Source organism: Oncorhynchus kisutch, linkage group LG2 (assembly GCF_002021735.2).
Source record: "Oncorhynchus kisutch isolate 150728-3 linkage group LG2, Okis_V2, whole genome shotgun sequence".
In the NCBI taxonomy this organism is placed as follows: Eukaryota; Metazoa; Chordata; class Actinopteri; order Salmoniformes; family Salmonidae; genus Oncorhynchus; species Oncorhynchus kisutch.
Window position 1 is genome coordinate 56,133,306 of NC_034175.2, and position 22,930 is coordinate 56,156,235.

At 42.2% G+C, this 22,930-nt stretch overlaps 1 protein-coding gene across 3 annotated transcripts; it reads right to left on the reverse strand.

Annotated features, from left to right (window-relative positions):
• Positions 1 to 24: 24 nt before the first annotated feature.
• LOC109868477 (interleukin-1 receptor type 1) lies at positions 25 to 22,445 on the reverse strand. Of its 3 annotated transcripts, XM_020458072.2 has the most exons (11): positions 22,160 to 22,445; positions 21,578 to 21,656; positions 3,725 to 3,944; positions 3,288 to 3,456; positions 2,845 to 3,022; positions 2,534 to 2,596; positions 2,304 to 2,439; positions 1,993 to 2,132; positions 1,718 to 1,861; positions 1,340 to 1,498; positions 25 to 1,250 (listed from the first exon to the last, which is right to left on the reverse strand). In XM_020458072.2, exons 2-11 carry the CDS (start codon positions 21,642 to 21,644, stop codon positions 811 to 813), a joined length of 1,716 nt encoding a protein of 571 aa, XP_020313661.1. In that variant the 5' UTR covers positions 21,645 to 21,656; positions 22,160 to 22,445; the 3' UTR covers positions 25 to 810. The 3 variants fall into 3 exon arrangements, with proteins under 3 accessions (XP_020313661.1, XP_031653797.1, XP_020313668.1); XM_031797937.1 differs by lacking the exon at positions 21,578 to 21,656 and having other exon boundaries at positions 22,160 to 22,398; XM_020458079.2 differs by lacking the exon at positions 22,160 to 22,445 and having other exon boundaries at positions 21,578 to 22,106.
• Between the last annotated feature and the right edge of the window lie 485 nt (positions 22,446 to 22,930).

A 22,930-nucleotide genomic window follows, 5' to 3' on the forward strand; every position in this document is an offset into this window, starting at 1 on the left:
TTTCTCAGAAATTAATCACTCATCTAACCCATCAAACACACACTTTTAATTGACATGCAGCATTCACAAGAGCATACACTCTTTCTCAAACATGCACACAGAGGCAAACATTAATTAAACTTCATTAACTTAAAGGTCTCGAACATATCTATCATTATATTCAGCAACTATTGATGGAACTATTGGAAGAAAATAGTCCAGTTCATCACATTTCATAATTTATCAAATGTACAGTGTAAAGTGAACTAATAAAGTACAGTAGTTATATAATAAAAACAAGACAAAACAGATGTAGTTACTGTACCATTTAGAGATTACTAAGTCAGTGGAAACCTTGGTTGAGACCATATTGTTTCCAAACCATCCAGATGATATGCTGTTGATACTGAGACAGCATAGCGCCAGGCCAGCTGTACCAGTACCACTGCACTGACGCATTACACAAATAACTCTGTTACTGCTAGAAAAAGCTTCTCAAGTGCTCTTGCACAATTCTTAGAGGACACTCGATTACACTGGAACTAGTATGAGCAAAGTATGAGCAAAATTAGCAAAACTCTATTCAGGAGGAGTGTAACTGTTTCTTGTAGGCCGGATTGCTACAAGAAAAAGCCTCTCAATCTGCACAAGTGCTCTTGTACAATTCTTAGGACACTCGATCACATTGGTATCTCAAACATATAAAAAAAATTATATAATTCAACAATTCAAGGGTTCCAGGATCAGGGTTGGCCTCACCAGCCATAGGCATAATAGCCATGTGAATACATCAATATAAACATTGTCAGATAACGTCTAATAGAGACATGACTAATACAGTTCTATACTACAGTTTATCCCAGGTGTTGGCTGCGGTTTCAGAGCCCCTTTGGGCTTGAAGGGCATGTGGTATCTCAGACACTTCCAGAAGTGGCCATTAGGGGACGCAGTGGAGCTGCTCTTTCCAGAGCTGGGCCTCCTCCACCTCAGAGCTCCCTGCTTCCTCCTGATATAGTGCAGTGACTTGGGCAGGGAAGTGTAGTCCACCTTGCCATCTATCTCCACCAGGACAACCCGGAGGCCATTTTGGATCAAAGCGTCGTACAGGCCAATCTGCTGGTCGTAGCTAGGGCGGTCCTGCAGGCTCTGGTGCAGTGGTAACTGGTCCTCAGGATCCATTTTGGGGTGTAGAGGGGATGCACTCTGGGCTGACAGGATGATGATGAGTCGTCTGCTTCTCCGCATTGTCTCTGAGGTGACATCATGGATCGCTACAGAGAAACATGGGACTTTATTTTGTGAACAGGGACAATGCAGTAGATCAACATTCATATCAATCAAAGTGTGTGTGTGTGTGTACCTTCCCCAGGGAGGTCATCCCGGCCACTGACAAAAAGTGTGTATCCGTATCGTCTCTCCAACACCTCAGGTAGAACCTGCAGAGCAAACATCTCTGCCCTGGACAACCCATCACCATGGACATAACTGACATAGGCATCATACAGCTTTCCATCTGGTGCTGGAGAAGTAAAGAGGAGAGGAGAGGAGGAGAAGAGGAGGGAAGGAGAAGAGAGGAGGAGAAGAGGAGGGAAGGAGAAGAGAGGAGGAGAAGAGGAGGGAAGGAAAAGAGAATATAAACATTTTATCCATAATAAATATACATATTTAGAAAATGGCCAAAGTCCTTCAGGTTTAGAGCCAGGAATCGTATGTGATTGTGGAGGATCTGTTTACGCACCTCTCTTTTTGGACACTAGGGGGAGGAGTCTCCTATAGGCCAGCACCAGGTCCACTTTAAAGAGGCAGCACATCGCTACTCCAAGAACGACCATAGAAAAGGCCAGGCAGAGACACAGGCATGTGTAGAAACCACTGTGATTGGCTAGAAAGGAAGGAAATCAGCACCTTAAATCAAATCTCTCACAAATGACATGGCCAACGTCCTGTTCAAACAGACTCTTATGGGTGATTTTAAGTCCTCCATGTTACTTAGGACTGTGTTTGGGATCCTACCTGGTTGGAGCCACAGAAACCCTATGTCCCGACCCACGGCGTTCCTGGCGATGCAGCTGATGGTCACGTTGAGGAACTCAGGACGGACCTCATAGATAGACAGAGTGGACCGGCCATAGACCCCACTACTCCTAGGAAGGCTGAGGTGCAGGTGGTGAGAGAGTGAGATGGTCACAGTCACAGTGTAGGACAGAGTTCTACACACATACTCATGCACACGCATGTGTACCCACACAGGCAAGCACGCACACACCTCTGCAAACACACAGACTGAGATACAGAGCGTATACTAGTTTTAAAAGAGTACTCACATTGTTGTCTTTGTCACGTTGAGCTGTTCTATGTGGTCAGTATGTCTTCCATCTACTGTCCAGAACATAGAGCTCTCTGACTCTGTACCTTCACCAACCCCTAGAAACGCTGAACACACCAGCTCTACTCTTGAGCCTGCCGTAAAACAGAAAACACTCTTGAGTCAGTGGCTGTGTCATGGCCATTTTTAGTATTATCTCCTAAAGAGCATGATGTCCTTATTTCTCACCTGGTTCAACCGTAAAGGTTTCTTTTCTGGGATAGGTTACTTGGGGTTTCAACGGGACTTTTTCTGCCAATACAAAGACCACACAGGTATGGCAGGATAGTCAAACAAAGCCGTATCGATAACGTACAGGTAAACAGAAACGCTCCAATCCTTACAAAGTTACAAATCACCTAATTGTAGCAAACAGAGAATAACAAATAAATGGAAAATATAAACAATTGACAATTTCACTCTCGGTTGCAGCCACAGAAAGTGTGGTCAGAAGAAATATATGCTCATGGCATAAAATTGAAACGGAGGTTTAGCTTTACCTTTGTTGACTTTAAGCTGAGTGCTGTGGGTGGCGGTGTAGTTTCTCCCCTGCAGAGAGAACTCTACCAGGCAGGTATAAACTCCAGCATGGCTCTCAGTAGCATTGACCAACCGGAGCCTCTTCGGACAATCTTCTTCAATGATCGTCTCTCCATGCTTGTCGACAGGACTACAGTCCTGCACATCCCATCAGAGATGCTGTATGTCAAACTTAGCTCACGCAATCCTATCTAATTATCCCAAATGTTATCCCAACTTTCCCAAATGTTTTTTTCTATTACCAATTTTGAGTACTTGACAGCAATGACACAAGGTATCATGCCCGTTGTCATAAGCTGATGTCAGCTCTTATGATTGTTCATTACATCTTTTATGTCATTACTATGACATTGTAATGCAGGCCTTATGGCACGGGTATGTCTAGATGGGCGTCTGCTCTTACCTTGAACCATCGGATGTGTGCTGTGGGGTCTAGACTGAGGACATCCTGCTGTCTGCAGAACACCACTTCACTCATCCCCTGGGATACAGTCCTGATCTCAGCTGGGACAGGACAGGGCCCAGGGTCCACAGACAAAACAAACTTCATCTCCCACGATCCAGTGGGGTACCTGTGTCATAACACACATGAACATATGACCAGTGCTCTCCATTTACTATTGAAACAATAAAGTTGAGGATTATTAATGTGAGACATTAATACATTTAGGATCTGGAAAGTGAAGACTGATTCATACCAATCATCCTGATTCAATCTGTGTGCGATATTGGAATTATCTCCAAACATTCTTGAAATCACTTTAGGAACTAAAATATGATGATATGCTTTAACAAAGGCATTTTCTCAACTACATACAGTAACCTAGAGAGGTTTCTTACTTGCTCTCACAAGTGTAGTGTCCGTTATGGGAGGTGTGGGTAGGTAGAAACCACAGAACCTCCCCTCTGACATCCACCCCAGAGGTCGTGTTAAGGGTCTGGTTCCCCCCTCTACTCCAGGTCACAGTGGTTCGGGCCTCAGCGTCATCGTCATCACTACACTTAAGCTGGAAGAAGTGACCTGCACTGATGTGGTGGACCTCTACGGCCCCCTGGTGTTCTGGATGACACAATGAAGAGGTTGTTGTTACTGGTTTATGTCAACTCAATACGACCATCAATTCCCTCAGGGGCAATTTAGGAGGAGGAGGACAGGAGTACTTAAAACAGTATAGGCTTGAGGTTTAGCAGTACATGACTCGCTGAGAAAACTGGAACCCGATGGCCAGTCAGCTGCAACCCACAAACCATCAGCTGTGACCCTCCAGTGGGTCCTGAACAAATCACTGTTAGCCACTGATGAAGAGTAGTAGCTATCTATGCTAGAGCAAATCTATATTGAGCATTGACAGTAAAATACCAATGTAGAGCACTTTTCAAGGCACTCCAAGCAGGAAATGAAACTGCTGCTGTTACACTTTGAGGTTGCTTGACCTTAATGTTTGCAATATCTACATGCATAAAAAGAAGGCCAAACCAATCAGCCTTTCTTCTCACGCACATTTCAGATTTAGACCCCATTTATGGAGACAGGATGTATAGAAGGAGAAAAACATTTAATAAGAGAGCATTTCAAAACTAAGTGAGGGGGAGGGGAGAGGGGGGTAGAGAGAGAGAGAGAAAGACAGCATGATACCACCTGTCTCCCATGACAGAAACAGTAAAGTCAAACATATTACATCAATTTACACACCTAAATTAAACCCCACCTTTGAAAATGTTAATAAAGCCTTGAAAAATGAAATAATTTATGTACAAGTTACCGATAAGAGCTTTATAACCTTTATTAAAAAAAATATATATATATATAAAACTATATATCTTTAGTTTTACGCAAGTATGACAATTGGGTACTTTTTCCACTACTGCTTAATAAGTTAACATAGGGAACACTATATAGCCATACCTTATTTTGGATGTGAAGGCTTTTACAAAGCATAATACAGATCATAGCAAGCAACAGTTGGTTTAGGAGAAACCATTAGAATGATCCTACATGAAAAAAATACTATAGGTCAAAATACTGTAGTATTACTATATTTTTATACTATACTTTCACTGTAGTGTTTTTGCGGCCTGTACTGTAGGGTTTTGTGGACATGACTATAGTATACTATAGTATTGACTGTAGAGTTTTTGCGAACATAACTGTAGTATACTGTAGTATTTACTGAAGTGTTTTTGCGGACATACTGTAACTGTAGAATGTTACAGTGTTCACTGTAGTGTTTTTTTGTGGACTTTACTGTAGTATACTGTGGTATTTACAGAAGTGTTTTTGCGGACATGACTGTAGTATATTATAGTATTCACTAATATTTTTGCAGACATGATTGCAGTTTACTAAATTATTCACTGTAGTGTTTTACTTTTTTCACGTAACTCACAATGTTCCCTAAAAAAGTTCAAATTGAACTAAGTATTTGGTCTCCACAACTGTTAATTTCACTATTAATAGATGTAACGGTATTCGTCATCGGAAGATGAGGAATCTTCGGAACCAAAGCTCAGAGTTTTATTAAAACTGATCACTATAACAAAAATATCAAAGAGAATAACCAAAACAGTCCTGTAAGGTGCAAACACTAAACAGAAATTAACTACCCACAAAAACCCTGTGGGAAAAAGCTACCTAAGTATGGTTCCCAATCAGAGACAACGATAGACAGCTGTCCCTGATTGAGAACCATACCCGGCCAAAACAAAGAAATACAAAAACATAGAAAAAGGAACATAGAATGCCCACCCAAATCCCACCCTGACCAAACCAAAATAGAGACATGAAAAGCTCTAAGGTCAGGGCTTGACAACAGAACCTTTGTTTTTGATTCAGAACTTAATATATCCATTTAAATCAGAAAATAAGCAGAAAGGGCATTGACAAAATTGACACCCTAGACTTAATATTTGGTAGCACAGCCTTTGGTCAAAATAACTGCGATCAAGTGCTTCCTATAGCCATTGATGAGTTTCCTGCACCTCTGTACTGGTAGTTTGGCCCACTCCTCTTGTGAAAACTGCTGCAGTTCTCCCAGATTTGAAGAGTGCCTTCTCCACAGGTTTTCAATGGGATTTAGATCTGAACTCATTGCTGGCCACTTCAGAACAGTCCAGCATTTTGTCTTGAACCTTTGCTGGGTGTGTTTGGGCTCATTTTCATGCTGGAAGACCCATGACATTTGACAGAGACCCAGCTTTCTAACACTGGGTCCGACATTGCGCTCCACAATGCCTCCAAAATGCCTTGGTATTCTCCTGATTTCATGATGCCAGCAAAGCAATCCCAAAACATCACTGAACTTCCTCCATGTTTGACTGTAGGGAAGGTGTTATTTTCTTTGAAGGATTAATGTTGTTTTTTGTAAACATAGAGATGGTGTGCTTTACCATAAAGCTCTAATTTGGTCTCAGTCCACAGGAAATTCTCCCAGAAGGATTTTGGCATGTTCAGGTGTTTTGGCAAATTGCAGTTGGGCTTTATTATGTATTTATCTCATCAGTGGGGACCTCCTGGGTCTCCTACCATATAACCCCCTTTCATTGAGTTGTTGACGGATGGTGCGAGTTGAAACTGTTCTACATTGTGTCTGAAGGTCAGCTTGAATCTGGGTGTCAGTTGACGGAGGTGTTTTCTCCACCATCCAAACAATCCTTTGCTGCAATCTTCCATCAAGTTCTCTTGCTGCCACATCCAGGGAGGTTGGCTACAGTGGCATGGGCCAACATTACATACGGTGGAAACAGGAACAGCAAGGTCTCTGTAGCCTTGAGATTGTTCACGCTTGGCTACAACCTTGTGTCGGACCTCCTCAGATAATTCTCTGGTTTTCTTCCTTTTTTCCATGATCATTGCGATACACACAGTAACACAAAACAGGATAATTATTATTTTTCTCTATTCAAAATGGTTGAATTAGTGAGCTCAATTCCCCCAAAAAGTTTTGTGTTTTTGCGGACTTTACCGTAGTAATAACTGTAGTGTTTTTTGCAGACATGACTAGTATTTGCTGAAGTGTTTTTGCGGACATGACTGTAGTAACACCTGCCGACACAGGTGTGTGACACAGGTGTGTCGCCTATTAATTTGGGTCAACAGTTCTGAGCAATGGAACGGACCAGACAACACCTTAGCAAAAATATAAACATTTGATTACAATTGTAACATCTAAACGTAAGACAGGTTCAAGGCCCATTAAAGGGAAACAGTAGAGGCGGGTACTGGAGGGCGCTGCCAATAAAATGACTGGACCTCAAACCAGCAAAGCCTCCCCAAACAAACCAATTAAATGAAACCACAAAGACATTATTGAAGTGGCTTTACATAATGAACATCTCGAATATTGTGACATGAATAAACTCACTGATTGTCAAACAACACATACCATTATGAACAATCGACCACACCTCAAACATTTCTTCAAACAGCATGGTCACAAAATGGTTGCTCACAGAAATAAAACAGCAACGATGCCGTACAGCCTACACACACACACACACACACACACACACACACACACACACACACACACACACACACACACACACACACACACACACACACACACACACACACACACACACACACACACACACAAATATTTTTGTCCCAGTAACCGCTCTGCCGAATCCACAATAATGTCCATCTTCCTGGAATTTCCCTCCACATTATCTGTGACATTGATGCCCATTGCCATAAAAATCACAAAGTCCACCTTCTTTACACTTAACATCCCTGGATCCTGCTGGAGGGAAGCCAACTCTGCAGGCTGTATTGAAGGCCTTTCCAATACCATGGAGTCCTCAAAAATACCTTTCGTTCCCTCCACCCTTTTGTCACCCTCTGCATATGAAATGTTCTGGACAGCCCTGACTTTGGCAACCTCATTCTCTTTCACAATTGTCGGGCACTCCAAAGATGTAGCTTCATGCCTTCCACCACAGTTGCAACACTTCACAGTCTTCATAAACATTTACCATGACCTTCATTTCCACATCTCAGATTCCTTCGCTTGCAGACACTCTACATGTCCGGCAGGTAGCCTAGTGGTTAGAGCGTTGGGCCAGTAACTGAAAGGTTGATGGATTGAATCCCTGTGCTGACAAGTTAAAAATCTGTTGTTCTGCCACCGAGCAAAGCAGTTAACCAAATGTTCACTGGGTAGTGAAGATGTGGATGTTGACTAAGGCAGCCCCCTGCACCTCTCTGACTCAGAGGGGTTGGGTTAAATGTGGAAGACACATTTCAGTTGAAGGCATTCAGTTGTACAACTGATTAGGTATCCCCCTTTCCATTGTAAACATTTCCTGAATGTTCTCCCCTAATTTTGGTTCCTAGCCTGTCACACAATATTGTTCAGATAGAAGATTGTGGTGATGCCCATCTACTGTGGGACTCCAGTTAAAGTGCAGGCGGTGGCAGAGATGCAGTTAAGTTTAAGAGCCTTTACAGATTCAGATAATGGAGATGATCCATGGCAGGGAATGATTGAAAGTTGTTGACATTAGACTTATTGAGAATTGGTATGGAGTATGGGTTATCTAAAAAGGAGACAGAGAGGTGCAAATAATAAATGGCAATGAACATACATGATTAAATTGTCTGTTAATGACAATAATCAATGCATATAAATGGGTAAAGGTAAAGCTATGCATAAATATAGCAGGAGTAAACAATAAATGGCCAGAAAGGGGGTGCAATAGCATGCGGCATGATAGGCCGAACCTATAGCAGGCCAATGTATCAATGGCTACATAGCATAACATGGCAAGCAAACAAACAATATAAAGCTAACATAACTACTTTGACCCTATCAAAGGGTTGCACCATGCCAACAACCTGGGAGGACAGGCCACCACCACACAACACAAACTAACTCTTCTGAAGTCAAATCTAGTACACCCAAACATCTATTTTCTGAGATTGACATTCCATTTCTGCGGTACAGTAGATAACCATTACTAAAAACGCTAAGAAGCATATATCACTTGTTGGCTTATCCCTCAGTGCTGGCACAGATCTACTACTCACAGGGATCCTCTCAGGATCCCTCACATTTGACCCATCCTCCTCTACTTTCTTCAATGCCTCAGCATACGACACCTCCTGCACTACTCTGACTCTAGCCTCCTCAGCCTACCACTCTCACACCTGACACTTCCAATCCACAGCAATATGGGCACCCTTACAGTTGACACATAATTATATCCACTGAAACTACACAATCCTCTATCTCATACCATCCTGCACACTTACCACACTTCCCATCTTGGAATCTCCCTCCTACAAACTGCTGCGACATGACCATAAACGTTGCACCGGAAACAGTGCAGTGGATTCGTCACAAAAGCTCTAAAAGGATAACTGATATATCCTAACATTACTTTGTTGGGTGAAGACTCTATCTCACAAACACCAGGAATCTTCAACTTCAATTGCTCCACCTCCACACTTAACGATACCCCAGAAATGACTCATTTTAATGGCACCCTGTTCCTAAGAGCAAAGCAAGAAATAGATCTTGACTCAAGTTGCGTGAAATGGAGTCCTCAAGTCCAGTATATGTTACCTTCACTGATTCACTTGCACCCAACTCCTTTCCCACCCACCTTGAAACCACAAATGGATCCCCCGAAAGGCAAAGATCCACTTCCTCCAAAAAATTTCACTCCTACTGGACCAAATTCTTCTTTATCATGTCCATTGATGCTAGGCTCAGGTTCCAAGATCTTCAACCACAACTTAAACCTTACTTAACTTGCCCTCATTCACTTCCATTTCACCTCTAGAACTCAGTCTGACGCTTGGCTCACTCTGTTTGCACTTGACATCAATCTACTTCGACACCCCATTTCCATTTTTATCTCCATTTATCAGTTGATCCACCACCACCCTCATCACCACCCCAGTAATCACTCCTTTCTTTTTGTGTATTATTGTATTTAGGTTTTTAGACAATACACAAATATAATAAAGAAATATATCCTTTCAATGGCACCCTGTTCCTGAGAGCAAAGCAAGTAACAGGTATTTTCCCCAGTCTTATGGCGCGGAGCAGCCACTCCTTCTGGGTGGAAGAAACACAAAAAATAATCACAAGTCCACTTCGGGTTACCTTCACCAGTAAACAGTAAACAACTCCTTTTTCAGCCAGCCTGATACCTCATATGGGTCAGCCAAAAGGCAGGGGTCCACTTTCTCTGTTCTGATGAAACCAAGATTGAACTCTTTGGCATGAATGCCAAGTGTCACGTCTGGTGGAAACCTGGCACCATCCCTACGGTGAAGCACGGAGTGGCAGCATCATGCTGTGGGGATGTTTTTCAGCAGCAGGGACTGGGAGATAAATCAGGATTGAGGGAATGATGAATGGATCAAAGTGCAGAGAGATCCTTGATGAAAACCTACGCCAGAGCGCTCAGGACCTCAGACCGGGGTGATGGTTCACCTTCCAACAGGACAACGACCATAAGCACACACACAAGAGAACGCAGGAGTGGATTTCTGACAAGTCTCTGAATGTCCTTGAGTGGCCCAGACAGAGCATGGACCTTAACCTGATCGAACGTCTCTGGAGAGACCTGAAAATAGCTGTGCAGCTACGCTCCCGATCCAACCTGATAGAGCTTGAGAGGATCTGCAGAGAAGAATGCGAGAAACTCCCTAAATACAGGTGTGCCAAGCTTGTAGCATCATACCCAAGAAGTCCCATGGCTGTAATCGCTGCCAAAGGTGCTTCAACAAAGTACAGAGTAAAGGATCTGAATACTTATGTAAATGTGATTTTATGTGCAAACATTTCTAACCCTGTTTTTGCATTGTCATTATGGGGTATTGTGTGTAGATTAATGAGAAAAAACAATTGAATCCATTTTAGAATAAGGCTGTAACATAACAAAATGTGGAAAAAGTCAAGGGGTCTGAATACTCTCCGAATGCACTGTAGCTATCTTGAGGTATTTGTTGTAACTCTAAATGCAATTGTAGCTAGGTATCTAGCTAACAGCTATGGAAGAGGGTGAAAGGGTTAGCTAGCAGTTCCAGCTGTCAGAGAAGGGAGAGTGGGCTACTCTGGATAGCGCAGGTCCTTTGTGGGAGCACATTAAGAAAATATTATTCAGGTCCAGTCCCTAGCAAGAAAAACTGAGGACAGAGAGGTGTAGCAACATAATATTCAGTGCTTTCTAATTTGAGTATAATGCAGCCTGTTTCTTCTGTGATGTTTTCTGTCCTCAGAGAGAGCCGTAAAACCCTGTCTGCAGATGAAGAGGTCCCAATGAATGTCGGCCCCTATCCTTATTCGGGTGGTGTTCGGTGGTCGATGTCACCGGCTTTCTAGTCACCACCGATCCATGTTTCAGTTTCGTTTTGTTTTGTCTCTATTGCACACACCTGGTTTCAATCCCCATATCATGTCCTGTTATGTTTCCTCCTGGTATGCGCGCAGTGCAAGGCACCTAGACATCTGCCCAGAGGGAAATTACAACCCCTTCCCGTTCCACAACGACCGTGGTCACACCTATCGGTGTATTTCGTGATGGATCCTCCCCTGTCGCGGGGTAACACCACGATCCTGGTCATTGTGGATCGGTTTTCTAAGTCCTGCCGTCTCCTTCCTTTGCCCGGTCTCCCTACGGCTCTAAAAACTGCAGAGACCCTGTTCACCCACATATTCCGGGGTGCCTGAGGATATAGTTTCTGATTGGGGTCCCCAATTCATGTCTAGAGTCTGGAGGGTGTTTATGGAACACCTGGGGGTCTCAGTCAGCCTTACCTCAGGTTTACACCCCGAGAGTAACGGGCAGGTGGAAAGACTCAACCAGGATGTGGGTAGGTTTCTGCAGTCATATTGCCAGGACCGGCCGGGGGAGTGGGCGGTTTACATCCCCTGGGCGGAGATGGCCCAAAACTCCCTACCAACTCCAACTCCCTACCAACGCCACTCCTCTACCAAGCTATCACCGTTTCAGTGTGTGCTGGGTTATCAGCCGGTCCTGGCACCATGGCATCAGAGCCAATTCGAGGCTCCTGCGGTGAATGAATGGTTTCGGCACTCTGAGGAGACATGGAACGCTGCCCATGTGCGGCTACAACGGGCCGCCAGGAGGCAAAAGGCGAGTGCCGACCGCCACCGCAGTGAGGCCCCAGTGTATGCACCGGGGCATCGGGTCTGGCTCTCGACCCGAAACCTGCCCATTCACCTGCTCTGCCGGAAGCTGGGTCCGCGGTTTGTGGGGCCATTTAAAGTCCTGAGGAGACTGAACGAGGTTTGTTATAGGTTACAACTCCCCCTGATTATCGTATTAACCCCTCGTTCCATGTGTCTCTCCTCAGACCGGTGGTGGCTAGTCCGCTCCAGCAGTCTGAGGTGCGGGAGGTTCCTCCGCCCCCTCCGGACATCGAGGGGGTCCCGGCATATACCGTACGAGCAATCATGGACTCAAGGCGTCGGGCGAGGGGCCTTCAGTACCTCGTGGAGTGGGAGGGATACGGCCCGGAGGAGAGATGCTGGGTACCGGTGGAGGACATCCTAGATCCTTCATTGCTACAGGAGTTTTACCGTCTCCACCCGGATCGCCCTCCGGGTCGTCCCCGAGGCCGGTGTCGGCCCAGCCGCACGTCAAGGTGGGCGGTGTGCAGAAGTTGGCCCCTCTCCTTGTTCAGGTGGTGTTCGGCGGTCGACATCATCAGCTTTTTAGTCACCACCGATCCATGTTTCAGTTTTGTTTTGTTTTGTCTGTATTACACACACATGGTTTCAATTCCCATATCATGTTCCTTATCTAACCCTCTGGCATACATTTCTGTTCTGTCCATGATTGGTGGTGTCTTAGTGGTTGTTGTAGGTGTTAATGTGTATGTATTTTTCTATTTGGAATTTTGTTTGACTTTTGTGAGTAAACTCCGTTGTGTTGCTCAAACCTGTGTCCTGCACCTGACTCTGCTACATCTCTGCACCCAATCGCAGATAACTACCAGCTCCAGTGTAAGCCTACCTTTGATAAGCTTCCCAGTAAAGCATTAAAAACAATCAAGCAACCCAGAAAGTGATGATAAAATGATTGTGTCTTGTTAGACTTCAGTACAACTTTTGACATTATCGATCATAGTCTGCTGCTGGAAAAACGTATGTGCTATGGCTTTACGCCCCCTGCTATAACTTGTCTAACAGAACACAGAGGGTGTTCTTTAATGGAAGCCTCTCAAATATAATACAGTTAGAATTAAGAATTCCCCAGGGTAGCTGTTTAGGCCCCTTGCTTTTTTGAATTTTTACTAATGACATGCCACTGACTTTGAGTAAAGCCAGAGTGTCTATGTATGTGGATGACTCAACTCTACACACATCAGCTACTACAGCGACTGAAATGACTGCAACACTCAACAAAGAGCTGCAGTTGGTGTCAGAGTGGGTGGCAAGGAATAAGTTATCCCTAAATATTTCTAAAACTAAAATCATTGTATTTGGAACAAAACACTCACTAAACCCTAAACCTCAACTAAATCTTGTAATAAATCATGTGGAAATTGATAGAGTTGATGTGACTAAACTGCTTGGAGTAACCCTAGATTGTAAACTGTCATGGTCAAAACATATTGATGCAGAAGTAGCTAAGATGGGGAGAAGTATGTATAATAACTATAATAAAGCGATGCTCTCCCTTCTTCACAACACTATCAACAAGGCAGGTCCTACAGGCCCTAGTTTTGTCGCACCTGGCCTACTGTTTAGTCGTGTGGTCAGGTGCCACAAAAAAGGACTTAGGAAAATTGCAATTGGCTCACAATAGGGCAGCACGGCTGGCCCTTGGATGTACACAGAGAGCTAATATTAATAATATGCATGTCAATTTCTCCTGGCTGAAAGTGGAGGAGAAATTGACTTCATCACTACTTTTATTTATGAGAGGTATTGACATGTTGAATGCACTGAGCTGTCTGTCTAAACTACTGGCACACAGTTCGGACACCCATGCATACTGGCACACAGCTCGGACACCCATACATACCTCACAAGACATGCCACAAGAGGTCTCTTCACAGTCCCCAAATCCAGAACAGACTATGGGAGGCACACAGTACTACATAGTGCCATGATTACATAGAACTCTATTCCACATCAAGTAACTGACGCAAGCAGTAAAATTAGATTTAAAAACAGATAAATAAAACACCTTATGGAACAGCGGGGACTGTGAAGCAACACAAACAAATGTATGCACACACACACACACACACACGATAACATACGTAATGTACATACACACAGATTTAGTACTGTAGATATGTGGTAGAGTAGGGGCCTGGGGGCACACAGTGTGTTTTGAAATCTGTGAATGTATTGTAATGTTTTTAACATTTTATAAACTGCCTTAATTTGGCTGGACCCCAGGAAGAGTAGCTGCACTAGCTGTGCCACCAGAGACTATGGGTTCGGGCCCAGGCTCTCAGGCTCTGTCGCAGTCGGCCGTGACCGGGAGGTCCGTGGGGCAACGCACAATTGGCCTAGCGTCGTCCGGGTTAGGGAGGGTTTGGCCGGTAGGGATATCCTTGTCTCGTCGCGCACCAGCGACTCCTGTGGCGGGCCGGGCGCAGTGCGCACTAACCAAGGTAGCCAGGTGCACGGTGTTTCCTCGGACACATTGGTGCGGCTGGCTACCTGTGTTAAGAAGCAGTGCGGCTTGGTTGGGTTGTGTTTCGGAGGACGCATGGCTTTCGACCTTCGTCTATTCCGAGCCCGTAAGGGAGTTGTAGCGATGAGACAAGATAGTAACTACTAACAATTGGATACCACGAAATTGGGGAGAAAAGGGGCTAAAAATAAATAAAAAATGTAAATGTGATATAGCAAAGCACCTGAGTGAGATGGGTGCGCAATTAAGCAGGTACTTTCCCAAAATGGATGACACAAACAACTGGATTCATTATCCCTTTTATGCCCTGCCTACAGTCCACTTACTGATATCTGAACAAGAGAGCCTCATCGAAATCGCTACAAGCATTTCTGTGAAAATGTTATTTAATCAGAAGCCACTGCCAGATTTCTGGATTGGATTTCAGAGTATCCTGGCTTGGAGGTTTACGCGGTTGCAAAGACACTGATGCCCTTTGCAACCACGTACCTATGTGAGAGCCGATTCTCAGCCCTCACTAGCATGAAAACTAAATACAGACACAGACTGTGTGTGGGAAATGATTTAAGACTGAGACTCTCTCCAATACAACCCAACATTGCAGAGTTATGTAAATGTATCGTATAGTGTGTGGGGCAGGCTTACAATGATGGCAAAAAAACAACATTTGAGAGTGTGCTGACCCTGGTGCTAGAGGGGGTACGCAGCTGGAGGTTGAATGTTGAAAGGGGTATGGGACTATAAAAAGTTTGGGAACCACTGTTCTAATGCAATGTCCATGAAATGTTACAGCCACAACAAAATAATCAAGTAGTCAAGCATCTGCATACCAGCGAGGAGGAGGAAAGCATATAGAACAATAACAACTAGCAAGTTTTATCAGACAGTTTCAGGAAATGCAGGAATAGAGCACGCTAGCCAGTAATAGTAAAATTATTATTTGGATCCACCACATGCACATTATCTGTATATATTTATACTGTATTGCTATCTGTCTCATGTTGTACAGATCATCAGCATGAAGTTTGAATTATATTGAATTGTCAAGTGAAATAAACTCTCATTTAAATAACTTTGTGTCTCTCTTTCAGATCTGCCAAGCACACCTCTGCCTCTGACAGCTTCTCCCCATGCTGACCACCAATAGACAATGCCCACCATGAAAGCTGCCGTTGATGGGCTCCTGGCCAAGCACCACATGGAGAAAGACATCCTAAAGGGGGTGGATACATACAGCTCTGCTATCAGCTCTACCACCAGTTTCATGTCTGTGTCAATGTCATTAGCTGCTACAGCCAAACTAATTTGCTAATGTTTTATTGCACCATATAGTATTGCTTTTTGCCATTCAATATCTAGGCTAACTGTGCCTCGAAGCGGTTTGGTAAGCTTCTTCCTCATTGGCCATGTCAGTTGAACAGTGCCACAATGTTTCCCAACCCCTCTGTTTGTCATAGCTACATTCTACTTCTTCTCTACCACAGATTCCCACAAGGTCTCAGACTCCAGGATGGGTAAATGCTTACAACAAAGAAACAGACCTAGAGTTGTCGATTTCCATTGTTACTTGTAATGTTAAAAAGGGAAGAAAAAGACAATCCTATTCTTCTAAATTAGCTAACTAGACTACTACACACAACCACTAGAATAGTTATTTTTTATGTTATTGAGTAGGCCTATATCTTCGTTTCACCTAATGAATCAAATTATTAATCTAATAGAAATCCTTGTAATTTTGCAATAAAGTTGACTAAAGGAGAAGCTCATCTTTGTTTTGAGGTATTTTCACTTGGTAATGAGTAGTAGGTAATTATATAGAAATTGCTCATTGGTCACTTTTAAGTTACTTAACTTTATATAGCTTAGTGCCAGCATTGGTATGTGGTGGTAAATAGACAGCTACGAAAAATATAGATGAAAACTCTCTTGGTAAATGGTGTCTACATGAGATACTCTACCTCAGGCGAGCAAAACCTTGAGATCGGCAGGTGAGGGTTAGTTTTATAGAGACAGGTTAGTTTTACCCTACTGATGATGTGTTGTTGCAATAGTAATCCATTCCAGCGGCTAGATGTTCTTTACCATTCGGCCATCAGATTTGCCACCAATGCTCCTTATTGGACACATCACTAGACTCTATACTCCTCTGTAAACTGGTCATCTCTGTATACCCGTCGCAAGACCCACTGGTTGATGCTTCTTTATAAAACCCTCTTAGGCCTCACTCCCCCCTATCTGAGATACCTACTGCAGCCCTCATCCTCCACATACAACACCCTTTCTGCCAGTCACATTCTGTTAAAGGTCCCCAAAGCACACACATCCCTAGTTCGCTGCGGGTAGTGACTGGAACGAGCTGCAAAAACACACTCAAACTGGACAGTTTTATCTCCATCGCTTCATTGAAAGACTCAATCCTGGACACATACTGACAGTTGTGGCTGCTTCGCGTGATGTATTGTTGTCTCTACCTTCTTGCCTTTGTGCTGTTGTCTGTTCCCAATAATGTTTATACCATGTTTTGTGCTGCCTTCCATGTTGTGTTGCTCGTATGTTGTTGTCATGTGGCGTTGCTACCAATGCTATGTTGTCGTCTTAGGTCTCTCTTTGTGTTGTGTTGTGGTGTCTCGCTTGTCGTGATGTGTGTTTTGTCCTATATATATTGTTTTTATCCCAGCCCCCGCCCCCGCAGGAGGAATCGTTTAGATTTTTGATAAGGTGTTGTATGGTCCGTTGCATTGCTCAGGACTGTTGACCCAACTCAATATGCTGCCTGTCACAAACCCGTGTGTCTCGTTCTGGTTGAGGTGTTCCCCTCATTAAACAGTAACTGGCATAGTCTGGTAGTTGTGCCATTTTAGCTGACCAAATTTGAAATGTTAGCTATTCAAATCCGATCCAACAATAATATCTAGGAGCTAGAAATCCAGGTCTATAAAAACAAAGGTGTCATTGTATGCTGATTCATGTTCTTTTAAATCCACAATTTGGATCCCTCCACAGCCTCATAGAAGATGTAAATACTTTTTCTAACCTCTCTGGATTACAACCAAAGTGTACAATATTACGTATTGGATCACTAAAAAATACACCTTTTACATTACCGTGTAGTTCACCAATAAAATGGTCTGACGTTGAAGTGGACATACTCCGTATTCATATCCCGAAATAAATAAATGATCTCACTAAAATATGTTTTAATAGAAGATTAGCAAAAATAGATAAGATCTTACTATCATGGAAAGGAAAAATCCCTCCGATTAACTCTTTACTCATATCCCAGTTGACTTATTTGCGACTTGTTTTTTAAATTATATGAGCAAAAAATGTCCATTTAATTTGGAACGCCAAGATCAAATTAACAGGGCCTATTTATATAATGAATATGAATTGGGAGGACAACAAAAGTCATAGTCAATCCATCAATAATATAATGATACTCTTAGCAAAAATGTTTCTTTAATTTACAATCTTTAGAAACTATGAGAATAGAAAGGTTCTGAACTTTTGTGAAACATCACAGCACAGTTGAAAAATATATGGCAAATAGAAATCAAAACTATATGGTCTTCAGAGATAGATGGCGCTGAGGGTAGCTGAAGGATGGGACCAACAAAAAAAAGATAACAATTGTAAAATATACTGTGTCCGTAAAATGTATATAGTATGTGTATGAGTATAGTGTTGTTGTCCATTAGTTTACTCCAATTAGGGTAGGGGTGGTAGGTTTAGGGGAAAATAATAAAGGAAAACATATATATATATATATATATATACACAGTGCCTTGCGAAAGTATTCGGCCCCCTTGAACTTTGCGACCTTTTGCCACATTTCAGGCTTCAAACATAAAGATATAAAACAAGTGGGACACAATCATGAAGTGGAACGACATTTATTGGATATTTCAAACTTTTTTAACAAATCAAAAACTGAAAAATTGGGCGTGCAAAATTATTCAGCCCCCTTAAGTTAATACTTTGTAGCGCCACCTTTTGCTGCGATTACAGCTGTAAGTCGCTTAGGGTATGTCTCTATCAGTTTTGCACATCGAGAGACTGACATTTTTTCCCATTCCTCCTTGCAAAACAGCTCGAGCTCAGTGAGGTTGGATGGAGAGCATTTGTGAACAGCAGTTTTCAGTTCTTTCCACAGATTCTTGATTGGATTCAGGTCTGGACTTTGACTTGGCCATTCTAACACCTGGATATGTTTATTTTTGAACCATTCCATTGTAGATTTTGCTTTATGTTTTGGATCATTGTCTTGTTGGAAGACAAATCTCCGTCCCAGTCTCAGGTCTTTTGCAGACTCCATCAGGTTTTCTTCCAGAATGGTCCTGTATTTGGCTCCATCCATCTTCCCATCAATTTTAACCATCTTCCCTGTCCCTGCTGAAGAAAAGCAGGCCCAAACCATGATGCTGCCACCACCATGTTTGACAGTGGGATGGTGTGTTCAGCTGTGTTGCTTTTACGCCAAACATAACGTTTCGCAATGTTGCCAAAAGTTCGATTTTGGTTTCATCTGACCAGAGCACCTTCTTCCACATGTTTGGTGTGTCTCCCAGGTGGCTTGTGGCAAACTTTAAACGACACTTTTATGGATATCTTTAAGAAATGGCTTTCTTCTTGCCACTCTTCCATAAAGGCCAGATTTGTGCAATATACGACTGATTGTTGTCCTATGGACAGAGTCTCCCACCTCAGCTGTAGATCTCTGCAGTTCATCCAGAGTGATCATGGGCTTCTTGGCTGCATCTCTGATCAGTCTTCTCCTTGTATGAGCTGAAAGTTTAGAGGGACGGCCAGGTCTTGGTAGATTTGCGGCCAGGTTTTGGTAGATTTGCAGTGGTCTGATACTCCTTCCATTTCAATATTATCGCTTGCACAGTGCTCCTTGGGATGTTTAAAGCTTGGGAAATCTTTTTGTATCCAAATCCGGCTTTAAACTTCTTCACCACAGTAACTCGGACCTGCCTGGTGTGTTCCTTGTTCTTCATGATGCACTCTGCGCTTTTAACGGACCTCAGACTATCACAGTGCAGGTGCATTTATACGGAGACTTGATTACACACAGGTGGATTGTATTTATCATCATTATTCATTTAGGTCAACATTGGATCATTCAGAGATCCTCACTGAACTTCTGGAGAGAGTTTGCTGCACTGAAAGTAAAGGGGCTGAATAATTTTGCACGCCCAATTTTTCAGTTTCTGATTTGTTAAAAAAGTTTGAAATATCCAATAAATGTCGTTCCACTTCATGATTGTGTCCCACTTGTTGTTGATTCTTCACAAAAAAATACAGTTTTATATCTTTATGTTTGAAGCTTGAAATGTGGCAAAAGGTCGCAAAGTTCAAGGGGGCCGAATACTTTCGCAAGGCACTGTATATATATATTATACAGTACCAGTCAAAAGTTGACACACCTACCCATTCAAGTTTTTTTTTTTTTTTTTTTTTTTTACTATTTTCTACATTGTAGAATAATAGTGAAGACATCAAAACTATGAAATAACATGTATGGAATCACATAGTAAACAAAAAAATGTTAAACAAATCTAAATATATGTTATGTTTGAGATTCTTCAAAGTAGCCACCCTTTGCCTTGATGACAGCTTTGCACACTCTTGGCAGACCCTTGCATAGGTTTGTCCAAATATATATATATACAGGATTTACAAATGATGCAGACAATTACATTGATGGAAGCCACAATCCATCTGCAATACTAAAGCTAATCCACCCCCTAAAAAGATTTTAAAAACCTAGTCGGCAGGTGTTACTACAATATATTAGTCATGTCCGCAAAAATACTACAGTAAATACTACAGTATACTACAGTCATGTACATACAAACACTACAGTAAATACTGCAGTATACTATAGTCATGTCTGCAAAACACTATAGTAAACACTACAGTGAATACTATTGTATACTATGGTAATGTCTGCAAAAACACTACATTGATACTAAAGTATACTACAGTCATGGCCGCAAAAATACTACAGTAAACACTACAGTATATTAATATAGTAATACTACAGTATTTAAGACCATAGTATCATGGTATATTATTTTTTCATGAGGGTTAGCTGTAAATGTGTAATGTTTGAACTAGCAACACATTGGAAATACATTTTAAACTTTTTTTGTATTATTCTTGACAAATGTATAAATGAATTGTATCCAAATATGTGGTTGTATGGTGTTTTTAAATAGTAAAATAAAATAAATAAATCAAGGGATACTACAGTGTGGAGCATAGTATTCTACAGTAATTTACAAAATTGATCGAAGGGGAACCTCTGAAGAAATTCCCAGCATGAGCTCCCCAGGGACAGCACGTTCAAATCAACACGGCATCGACAAAGCTAGAAGCTACAGTAAAAAATTGTAAAGTAAGCACTATGTGATCGAGGGATACTACAGCGTGCCGTACAGTATTCTAAACAGTATACTACAACATTCTAAAGTAAGCACTACATGATCAAGGGATACTACAGTGGGTAGTATAGTATTCTACAGTATACTAAAAAATATTATAGTAAGCACTACACGATCAAAGGGGGATACTAGTGAGTAGTATAGTATTCTCCAGTATATGACAACATTCTATAGTAGGCACTACACAATTGAGGGATACTACAGTGTGGATGGAGTATAGTTTCCTACAGTATACAACACAATTATAAATGAAGTACTACACATTATCGAGGGATAGTATATTGTGTAGTATAGTATTCTACAGTATACCACAAGTCTATAGTAAGCACTACACGGTCAAGGGATACTAGTGTGTATAGGTTTCTACAATGTACTACAGTTTACTATAGATTACTACAGAATTCTATAGTAAACTGTAGTATTATCTATAGGGGATTGTTATACAAAACAGCTGTTTTGCTGTTTTTTTGTTTCATGTGAATGTACCCTCACTCAAACCAACCTGTTATTCCAACTGAATAACACTCTGTTGAGTGGCTGCTGAGTGCTACTGTTCAGTTCTACCCATTTTAGCCTATACTATTTCCCTGTAATCGCTTTCATCCTGACTTACCTTGGCCAAGGGAGAGGTGGAGCAACAGAGTCATATTGAGAAAGCAAATGTAGAACTCCCACAACATGATGTTCCGAATCTGAGACAGAGAAATAGACCTCGCATCACATTTAACACAACTTTAAAATGTATCTCTTAAACTCTGTGAAATAGGCTATTAGCGGTCGTTCGCAAACACAAAGCGAAAACACCGCTGGCTCTTGAGAAATATCCTGTCTTTTAAACCAACTCCTCGAAGACTTCCCAGCTGTATAGGGAAATGAAACACAGATTATGGCGCCGCAAGACAAAGTGCGTTTAAAAACACGCCAATGAAAACCCAAGGAAAATACAGCCCCAGTCAGCACTGAACTGAACCCACACTTCAGTTAGCGGGAATTGTAAAAAAAAAAATGCTTTCATTAGGCCATACACATTGTTCCATCAGAGAGCTACTCTCTCAGTGCGCCTCTGTATGTCAGTGAGTCTTTATAACTAACCACACTGGCCACATTTATCTATGTTGTTATTTAGACACCATAATTAAGTTAATACATTCTAAATTAAATAATAATTGTTTGTACATTTGGCAGGCAAACTTACCTTAGCAATGTAGTTTGATGCTTTGTGCTATATTTTGCGTCAGTGGAATAAACACCGTCTCCTCATTTGGTCTACAAGAGTAATGGTTTGGCGGAAATCCCCTTCCCGGAACTTTTAACCTATATGAGTAACGTTAGCCTAATTTACGTCTCATCGTATGCCTGGTTCCACTACAAGCCGCCCACTCAGCTAGATACAGGTGGACTATTCTACTTTCTGCTTCTACTACTCATTTTGTGAGGTTAGTATTGTAGGCCTATCTTAACTCAACCTGGTGTCACAGTATTTCGTATTATTCGGAAGTCGGAAGTTTACATAAATCGGAGGTTTACATACACTTTAGCAAAATAAATTTAAACTCAGTTTTTCACAAATCCTGACATTTAATCCAAGTAAAAAGTCCCTGTTTTAGGTCAGTTAGGATCACCACTTCATTTTAAGAGTGTGAAATGTCAGAATAATAGTAGAGAAAATTATTTATTTCAGATTTTATTTATTTCATCACATTCCCAGTGGGTCAGAAGTTTGCATACACTCAATTAGTATTTGGTAGCATTGCCTTTAAATTGTTTAACTTGGGTCAAACATTTTGGGTAGCCTTCCACAAGCTTCCCACAATAAGTTTGGTGAATTGTGGCCCATTCCTCCTGACAGAGCTGGTGTAACTGAGTCAGGTTTGTAGGCCTCCTTGCTCACACACGCTTTTTCAGTTCTGCCCACAAATGTTCTATAGGATTGAGGTCAGGGCTTTGTGATGGCCACTCCAATAGC

Bases quoted from the DNA above. Each gene is read 5' to 3' on its own strand.
- LOC109868477 (XM_020458072.2), bottom strand. From the start codon at position 21,644: ATGTTGTGGGAGTTCTACATTTGCTTTCTCAATATGACTCTGTTGCTC. The intron at 3,023-3,287 runs GTAAGAGCAGAC...TGGGATGTGCAG, and splicing joins CACACATCCGATGGTTCAAG to GACTGTAGTCCTGTCGACAA. The intron at 1,499-1,717 runs GTGCGTAAACAG...TTACTTCTCCAG, and splicing joins CCTAGTGTCCAAAAAGAGAG to CACCAGATGGAAAGCTGTAT.